Source organism: Maniola jurtina, chromosome 7 (assembly GCF_905333055.1).
Source record: "Maniola jurtina chromosome 7, ilManJurt1.1, whole genome shotgun sequence".
Taxonomy (NCBI): Eukaryota; Metazoa; Arthropoda; class Insecta; order Lepidoptera; family Nymphalidae; genus Maniola; species Maniola jurtina.
This window is the reverse complement of record NC_060035.1, coordinates 295,832-305,595: the sequence shown is the minus strand read 5'-3', so window position 1 is coordinate 305,595 and position 9,764 is coordinate 295,832. Positions and strand designations below refer to the sequence as shown.

Here is a 9,764-nt window from a genome sequence, read left to right as displayed (position 1 = left end):
GAACGTTTCTCCTCTCAGAATGAGAAAGAGCGAATTGGTTTCACACACCTTTACACCTCACGATGTTTTCCTTCACCGTTAAAGCAAGTGATATACCGAACGCATTGACCGAGTGCGATGGTCCAATGTGTACAAGGCACTACAGGAAATGATAACTGGCATAATATCAAATATGGATAAAATATTGATTAAAACCTCAAACTATGTCATCGTGTGACCGATGTCAAACTCTTTTTATCGGTTACCATAGCGACGGCTACACAACGCGAAGTTTTAAAAAATAACTTTGTGATATCGCTTTTGCAATTTTTTCTTTTTTCGTGTAGAAAATGGAATTTTTCTAGTTTTACCGAGGATGTCAGTGCTGAGCCTCGTGCCAGAAGATAAACAACGACAAAGGTGGGTATCTACCTTATTTATTAAGTATTTTTTTGAAAAATAAGTTCGGATAGCTAACTTTGATGATAGAACTCTCAGGGATTTCGTAGACAGGTTCACATTTGACTGACGTGATCAGAATGCCGGCTGATTGGGATTTGATTTGTTGTAGATACGGTAGATACCTACTACGTAGCGTACCTACCTACCTATTTGTAAGTAGGTAGGTAACTAGCTAGGCAGTAACTCAACGCAATGCGGAGCGCGTAAACGCGTGACCTCGTCCTATCTGCAAAAATCCTTGGCTGATAGTAGGTTTATACTTATATCAATATTATTACTAGAGGTAAAATTTGTTAGTGAGTTTGATTTGAACTTATGGCTGCATCTAAGGGGTCAATGATCCGAGTCTGAAAATCACTGATAGATCAGCCACATTAACCTTAAGGGCTATAAATTATATCACGCGGACGAAGTCACGGGCCAAAACCAGTGACTACTTATAAAATAAAATAGAAGTCTATTTTTAATACCTAAGTAGTAAGTACTCATAAATAACTTAAGTAAACTTAATATTATGTATCTGAACTATTATACCTAAGTACTTATACCTGGTTCTATTCAGCTGAAACGTAGCAGCGGTTTTATTATAACTGCAGTCTGCTGGCTATCATGCTTTATTCTGTGCTAAAAGCCACAATACGTACTACCTGCTTACCAACCTACCAAATTAGGTAGATATGGGTAAGCTGTAAGCAGGTGCGATTTGTAGCTCGTGTCATAATGTGGTACGTCCACATTATTTTATTTTCCTTTTTCCTATATGTATTTCATCACCATCATCATCATCATCATCAGCCTGTGGACGTCCACTATTGGACATAGGCCTTCCCTAAAGAGCGCCACCACACCCGGTCCTCAGCCTTCCTCTTCCAGCCACTTCCCGCCAGCCGCTTTATATCGTCGGTCCATCGTGCTGGAGGGCGTCCCACACTACGCTTGCTTAAACGCGGTCTCCACTCAAGGACTTTCCGGCTCCAACGGCCATCGCCCCTACGACAGGTATGGCCTGCCCACTGCCACTTCAGCTTGCTAATAGTTTGGGCTATGTCAGTGACCTTGGTTCACCTGCGGATCTCCTCGTTTCGGATCTTATCCCTCAGGGAAACTCCTAACCTATATGTATCCTCCTATATGTATTTAAATTCCAGGAATTCTCTCGAGAGCGTTTACAGCAGCAACTCGCGCCTCAATCTGCTGCACAAGCGCAAACGCCTCCACCCTCTCGACATGTCCAACCAGTCCCTCAACAAGGGGGACCGCTACGTCACGCAGCGAGTGCTGTCTGCCAAGACGCACAGGGTCAAACAGCTGCAGAACCAGTTGGCTGACGCACACTACCATCTCCAAGTAAGATGTAATACCTAAGTAATTTCCACTCGCTACGGTTGCATCTATGGCAATATTGCAATATTGGCAAGCGCGAACGCCTCCACCCTCTCGACATGTCCAACCAGACCATCAATAAAGGAGACCACTGCGTGTCCCAGCGAGTAGGTACTGTCTGACGACGCACAGAGTCAAACATCCGCAAAATCTGGTGTTCTGTGAATGACGCTCACTACCTTATTTGCACCTGTATTTTTCTAATCTTATTGAATTCCCATTTTTTCATATTTTCAAATGTTGACTGACCTAGGTTCCTATAAGGCAGGCTCCTAAGAAAAAAATTTCTGATCTAAAAACTGGATAAAAAGTATTATTTTGTTTTAGGAGCTCAGCAACGAAAATCGAGTGTTACGTGCTCTTCAAAAGAAACAAGAAATCGCTTTACAGAGGTACTTGAGTATAATTTTAACTATTAACAGGACCTACTTACCTGTCTCCCATTTTGTTAAATGGACTACTTAGATAAAGATTCTCAATCCCTGAGGATTTTTGAAATCTATCTACAGAAACGCTTTGTGATACTAAGATCCTGCATGATGTTGTCTGAAGCGTCACGCGACGACATATTGACAAAAGCTGCGATGTTTCGCAAAGTCTTGCAACATCGCGTCGCGTCTAGAATCGCAAGACGGTTATTTTGGGCGGCTAGACGTTTTGCAGCGCTAAGCCACTCGATTTACCGTTATGATTTAATGAATTGGTAGGTATCTTCTAATTAAGTATGCTGTCATTTAGATACGAGAACTCAAACGCAGAGCTTCCCCAAGTTCTGAACTCCCACAACGAGGAGATGCGTATTCAGCAGAGCAAATACAAGCAAATCAAGCAGCAGTACAAAGAAGCGGCGCAGAAGCTCAAAGAAAGAGATTTACAGCTGCAGCAGTTGAAGGACGAGCATCAGCATTTGCTGGACTTGAGCAAGGACAGGTATCTGTCATGTTCCTTTCTTTGTCCTTTTGTTGGATTGCGTTTGGTGATCTTGCCCAATGATGCAGTTTAATCTCAGGACCAAGCTTTGTTTCTACATTTAAGTTGAAATATGCTTAGCAGGTAACAACAAAGTCGTGTAATTTTTATGTTATGTTTTTAACGGACATTTCAGTAGGCGCTGAGTTTATAACATTATGGTTGACCGCGCCATCTTGTTTAAGTTCTATTTATTTATTTATTTATAGACTAGCGCTTGGCTGCAATCAGACCTGCTAGCCAGTGATGATGCAGCCTAAGGGCCTTTCACACTACGTTTTTTAAACGCGTTGTGACGCGCGTTTTAGAAACGCGTTTGCATCGCGTCTACATCGCTACACACGCGCGTCTGTATCGATTCAAACGCGAGCTAGAATTTATACAGGTGTGCAAAGGTCTACAGGCTGCGTCTGACTCGCGTGCGTATCGCGACTGTATCGCTACAAACTATACTGATACTGGACTAACTATATTGTTAAGGTATTAGCTAATAAGTCAACATAGTTCAACAGCTAATTCCGTAAACCAAAACTCTCAAACAATTTCTGAAAGTTGGGAGCGTAAACAACTTTTTAACTTACTCTAATTACATTTAAAGGAATCTCCTGGAACGCGAGAAGCTGCAAGCTCAAGTGATGGAACTGACAGCAAAAGTGCAGCAACAGAATGAAACTATAAGCATGCTGCAAAGACGCCTGGCTCTCGAGGCGAAGAACTTCAGGCACCAGCTGCAGGCTGAGATCAACAAACATAAGGACACCAGGCACGACCTGGATCTTGCTATTAATAATGCAGATAAACTATCCACTATCATTGAGGTAAGTCGCTTTGTGCCCCCCTCCCGCGTCTCTTCCTCCGTGTGTTGTGCCAACATATAAGTTTATATTTTTTTATTTTATACTGATACAAGTTAGCCTTTTATTGCGATCTCACCTGGTAGTAAGTGATGATGCAGTCTAAGATGGAAGTACCAAGTAGCGATAAGGATCGGTATCTGCACGGCATCGTACCGGAACGCTATATCGCTTAGTGGCACGGCTTTTCCGGTAAGGTGGTAACTAGCCACGGTCTAGCCTCCCTCCAGACCAGACCAGAGACAATTTATAAAGTCCCAAATTGCCCCTATTGGCAATCGAACCCGGGATCCTACAATAAGACCACACTGAAGAAGATGATATAAATAACACCATAGCACTCACCCTTCCGCCAGGGAGGCAGTCAAGAGGTACCCACTAGTTGATAGGTACCCGCGAAGTATCGTTCCGCGAAGTATAAGTGATTTAGCGTTCTGACATGATGTGTAGAAACCGATAAAGGATATGGATGTAGCCGCCGCACCCCTTCCAAGGTAGGCCACTGCCATCTTAGATTGCATCGCCACTTACCATCAAGTGAGATCGCAGTCAAGGTCTAACTTGTAATGGAATTTAAAAAAAAAAGAATCCCTACTTCATATTGTGTGCAGATGAAGGAAAAGATGCTGAGCACAGCGGCGAGCAGAGTGGTTAAGTCTCCCACTAAGGGAGTCTCCGTCACCAACATGGCGCGGCCGATCAGCAAGAGTGGACGAGACGCTAGCAGAGGGAATGACGACCGAACGAATGTGTGATGTATTTTGTATTTTACTAGACTATTATTATACCTAATCGAGTTTTAAAAACCACATCCAATTTAATTTTTTCTAAATTGTATTTAAATGTATGTACAACATAGTTACTGACACCTATATACTGTCTGTTTAGTAATCTGTACAACATGATAGCGATACCATTCCCTCTTATCCGTTGAGGAGTTCCATCATCATTCTCCGAAAATTTTCATCAGATTTACGCCCTTAAATGGGATCAATCTGACGGTACACCTTTTAGGCGAAAAGGAATTATAAAAATGTATTTTTCTATAAATTACTATGGGAAGTATTCAATTGAGACCCTCCTCCTTTGATAAAGTCAGTTAAAAATCGCCGCCTACATCATTCGCATTTTCACTACTGAAAATGGTTTTATTGTTCAGCGCATGCAACATTTACGCCTCATAGGAATAGTAATTTGCATCTGAGAGAAATTGCACATTTTTTAAGCCAAATGTATTTTTTTTTCAGGTAATGCAATTGGAACAAAATCTTCTAGCAAAACTGTGTGAGAACTCACGTAACGTAAGCAGTTCACTATCACACGAGGAAGACACAAGTTCCTCCACCGAACCTCGCTCACGATATGTTTCTTCCCGAACTTCCACCAGCCAACGCACCACGCCGAGCCAAAACCAAAACCGAAACAGAAAAGACTCAAAGAGTCCAGACGATATGATAGAACTCGCAAAAACCGTACAAGACGGAATGGCTGACCTTACGATCATTGATGATGATCTAACCCATACAACTCCTGAAGAAATGCAGAAAAAAATGGAAGCTATGAAAGCAGAACTGATGAAGAAAATAAAGAATAACGAAGAACCAGGATCGAGAAAGCCGAGTGCGTTGAGAAGGAAATCTATTGAAGAAGCCATTGAAGAAAAAATTGAAGAAGTTGTGATAGAACGACCAAAGTCTAGAGGACGAAGAGGTTCTACTGTCTCTTTCTACGACAGTTCAAGTTCTGAAGTTAACGCAACTAGTACTGACGAAGGAGAGAAAAGAGAGAAAACGGTTTTAAGACGCGAGCTTAGCATCACCGAAAAGAAAGTAGCAGGAAAACCAATTGAAACATACTGCAAAGATATAATACATGATATAGAGAAAAGCAGCAAAGTTATTGATAACCACATGAAACAATTCACTCAAACCAAGTTCAATAGCGATAAATTGGTTGAACAGTTGCAAGTGGTTGATAAATTGAATGAATTTGTCAATGGTGGAGGTGATATACCAACAGAAGCTTTCACTGAACTGAATGATAACTTCAAATTGCTTACAGAACAGGCTTTCACCGTACCTCCTGTTGCAAGGAAACGCTCGGTTTCAAGTAGAAGAAATTCTCGTGTTGAATCCAGGACAAGCTTGCTTGGCGATTCCAATATGAGTAATCAGGATATGCTTGAAGATTTGCTGGGGAAGAAATGATATACGGCATTATTTAACGTGTAACTTTGGTGGCACGTTCGAACGGACTATTTCATCGGATGGTGATAAAATATAGTGAATTAGAATATTTATGATCTGTTTCATGAATGGAACAGTCTAAAAGAGTAGACGTCTCTTAGTAACCTTAGAGATTGTATTTAGAACAATTAGAGCTATACTAATACTTCGGTCCTTTAACTATTTTCTATTTGACCCCTACTATTGGGCAATAATTTTTAATTTTATACCCACTTAAATCTATTTATATAAAGCGTAACTGACTGACTGACATATCGACCTTTATAGCTTAAACCGCTGGATTTAAAACCTTGAGTTTAAGTTTTTGACCCACCAATTTTCTTTGGAACATAAAGCTCCACTTAGAAAAGATTTTCAGAACTTCTACACGAGCAAAGCCGGTAGAGTAAGCTTGTACACACTATACTTAAACCACAGTACACTGGTACACCGTATTTGTATTTGTATCAATATGATGCCATTCGAAATACACTAAACCAAAGTTAGATAGAAAATGGTTTATGGTCGAATAAAACGATTTCTATATTAGATATTTTTGTACACGAATTAAAGTAGAATAGAAAGCGTTCATTCAGAATTTACGCATTAAATCTTGCGAAGAAATTGCGTTCATAAATTATGTTGAAACAATTATTTGTTTAGTATTAACAAACATTTGCATCGGTATGTTTTACGAGGTTTAAATGATTGTGTTGTGTGTATGTTGTAGTAATTTATGTAAAATGGATCTTTCTCGGTAATTTGGTGATTCACCTGGCCGTTGCAATTGGCACGTACAGTTTCAAACTGGAATCGCAATCAGGGGTATTCAATTATACTTTTACGGACTTTTTCAATTCGTTAAAGAATCGCCAGTGATTCAGGGAGCAGAAAACTTTATCTCTATCAATCTATACCTTGTTCAGGAAAAAATTACTTTGAAGTCTCTGAGCCTACTTCAAAGATATCCAATAGATACTGTACCGAAACTTTTAATTTTTTAAGATGTCTCAGTATCTAATGCATCGTTTGGGTTCACTAATGATTGACAAAAAACATATAACAAATGACCATTTCACCAAAAACGTTTAAAAAACGAATCACAATTAAAGTCGTATTCCGCAAATAGGTAATCATTTTAGAAGAGAACACCACCTAATAAGACAAACGCTGTGCTTTCCAGTTGGGACTCAACATCTATTGAAGAATCGATATCTATAGTCCCAACATCCCCGACCATTGCCAGTACATAAGTACTAGGTTCCTATTATCAATTCAATAGATAGTTTCCCAAGCAATAGCTATTTCAGTTTGTTATTGCCTCGCCTCAGCCGAGCCGGGGATTTTCACCTGTACCTAATATTTTACACGATCGATTGGATTTGTATTTATCTGTGTGATTGTGGATTTGTAGCGTCGAGTTCTTTATATTTATTGTTATTCAATGATTTACCTATGTGAATGAGATTAAAATCTATTTTTGTGGATTTTTGTGTATTATTTTTACGCGTAGTTTTCACGTCCGTTTCAAACGTTATCATTTGCTTGGTTTAGAGTTTAGACGAAATTCTTGGGAACTTGGGAGAAACTTTTGTCATGAAAACTATACTAGAGGTAGAAGTAAGGTGTTTACTGCGCTGGTTAGGTTGCATCAGGAATGTATGGCCTCAGATCAGATTTTCGAGAGATGTGATGATTATACCGAGAAAAAAATATAAACGTAGCGCTAGGTAGCGCGCCCCTAGCGCTTCCATACAAACGTAATTTAGTTCTCATTTCAACATTAACAGATGAAACTCAATGAGATTTTGTAGACACGTTCTAGATACTTAGTATTTATTTTGTTTCTTGATTGTCTCTACAAAATTTCATTGAGTTTATTGAACTAAATGAGAACTTAAGCTAAGTTTGGATTGAAAACGCCGGAGAGCGCGCTATAGGGTTACTTCTCTTAATTATAGGTTTCACGTAGGTACCTACCTAATCTACTTGCACCTCTTTCAATTATACCTATAATATATGGAATAAGAATCCATGGAATATATGGATATGGAATATATGGAATATGGAATCTTCGAGAAACTGAAGTAAGTATACACAATCTATAGTAAAGTCTTCGCTTTCACCAAAAACGTTTTTTTTAATATTACGGAAACAATTTAAGATACATACTTACTAGGAATCATTTAAAATTAGAGACGATGCTTCCGACTTCGCCTCTATGGTTTAAAAAACTCTTAATATTTATTCTAGGGATAGATAAAAGTAGCCTTTATCATTTTTTAATTCAATATCTATATCCATGCAAATAAAAAGTAAAAACCAAGTCATTCCGTAACTCTGTTGCAGCGTGATAGAAGGACAAACCAACCCAGTCACCTTCGCGTTTATATAATAATATTAGTACCTAAGTTACGTCATGTCCATACGATATACATAATAAAACTACTGTGAAAATAATGAAGTATTTTAAAATAAAGATCTCGTATTTTCTCATGCGATATGATTATTTTCAAAGCTATGATATGCCAGCAGGGAAGTCGTTAAATCGGTTGTTTGATTTATTTTGCTAGCTAGCGTTTGAATCACGTTTCTTTATAATTTATCTCATATTGCTTTAAACTGATAGATTTGTTACTTCGAAAACTCTAATGCATGTTATACTATCGAAATAAAAAGATAAAAAGCAATTTTGGCGTTGTTTATGATTATGAGACTCCAAATGGATCATAATGTGTAGTGGGAAGCATAAAAAATAACCGTCTGTCAATACTGCTACAGCATTGCTTCTTCAGATAATTATATCTATAGTAAATAGTGACGTGAAGACATAAATACGTTGTTTACTTATAAAAAAAATTAACGCTTTTAACTTTAAAAAAACTAAGCGCGAGTGCAGATGTGCTGACTCTAAAACTAAAACGAATTGGACTAATAATAATTGTCTACTGAAGCAAACCCATTTAACTTTTAGTCTTTTGGCTTTGTTTACACCTAAGGTTAGTAAAAGTTTAAATGGGATTGCACTATGAATACGGTTACCTAACTAATTAGCCAGCACAGCAAGTGCTTCTTTTAGTTCAGTCTAAACCTAGGTACACCGCTCAGCAGAAATCTGGGCTAAAGTCTACACTTCTGCCTGTTGTTTCAACGAGTGCAGTTTTGTAATGCTTTGATTGCGAGCACTTTTTGTTAATTGGAACGTTTAAAAAAAAAGTACTAAAGTCTAGAAGCTTTTCTTGCAATCAGTCTTAAGTTTTGTTTACTTTTTCAGTAGAAATTAAAATGGTATTTTTTGCGCTGCATTTTAGTTAATGCTGACTTTCATGACAAACTCATCATCGGCCCACTACTGAGCACGGGTGGTGAACCGTGCTCAGTAGTGGGCCGTTAATAATAAGAGGTGTCTTATAATGAGAACGCAGTCCACCACGCTGGCCAAGTGCGGATTGGCAGACTTCACAAACCATTGAGGATAATACTATGGAGAACTCTCAGACATGCAAGATATTTAATTGCTTGAAACGCACATAACACCGAAAAGTTAGAGGTGCGTGTCCGGGATCGAACCCCCGACATGTCGAATAGGACGCGGACGTCTTAAGTCTTAACCACTAGGCTACCACGGTTTCAATAATAAAACGCCCCAATTAAATTAACCACTTTAAACATAGATACCTACATCCAAATCTTTTATATTGAATCGAAACACGAAAGTTATATGAATTAACCACAATGATAGTTTTTATGATGCTTTCCATCTGTGAGTGGTATCATAAAGTATTATTATTACGTCACTTCCTGTGATATTGCTCGTAAACAGAAAGATAATATCTTTTTGGACATTAATAAATAGTAAACAAAAAGTACCTACCTACTCTTATATGAAGTG

The 9,764-nt window shown here is 38.7% G+C and overlaps 1 protein-coding gene across 2 annotated transcripts; it reads left to right on the top strand.

Annotated features, from left to right (window-relative positions):
* Positions 1 to 255: 255 nt before the first annotated feature.
* Positions 256 to 7,359, top strand: LOC123866611 (lebercilin-like protein). 2 transcript variants are annotated; one of them, XM_045908266.1, is made up of 7 exons: positions 256 to 399; positions 1,590 to 1,788; positions 2,152 to 2,216; positions 2,563 to 2,754; positions 3,392 to 3,611; positions 4,259 to 4,396; positions 4,895 to 7,359. In XM_045908266.1, the coding sequence occupies exons 1-7, from the start codon at positions 356 to 358 to the stop codon at positions 5,852 to 5,854; spliced, it is 1,818 nt and encodes a 605-aa protein (XP_045764222.1). In that variant the 5' UTR covers positions 256 to 355; the 3' UTR covers positions 5,855 to 7,359. The 2 variants fall into 2 exon arrangements, with proteins under 2 accessions (XP_045764222.1, XP_045764223.1); XM_045908267.1 differs by lacking the exon at positions 256 to 399 and adding an exon at positions 650 to 689.
* The last annotated feature ends 2,405 nt before the right edge of the window (positions 7,360 to 9,764 follow it).

What these genes read in the sequence shown, in the direction of transcription:
- LOC123866611 (XM_045908266.1), top strand. Translation starts at nt 356, where the DNA reads ATGTCAGTGCTGAGCCTCGTGCCAGAAGATAAACAACGACAAAG. An exon ending in ACGCACACTACCATCTCCAA is followed by an intron (nt 1,789 to 2,151) that starts GTAAGATGTAAT and finishes ATTTTGTTTTAG; the next exon opens with GAGCTCAGCAACGAAAATCG. An exon ending in CTGGACTTGAGCAAGGACAG is followed by an intron (nt 2,755 to 3,391) that starts GTATCTGTCATG and finishes TTACATTTAAAG; the next exon opens with GAATCTCCTGGAACGCGAGA.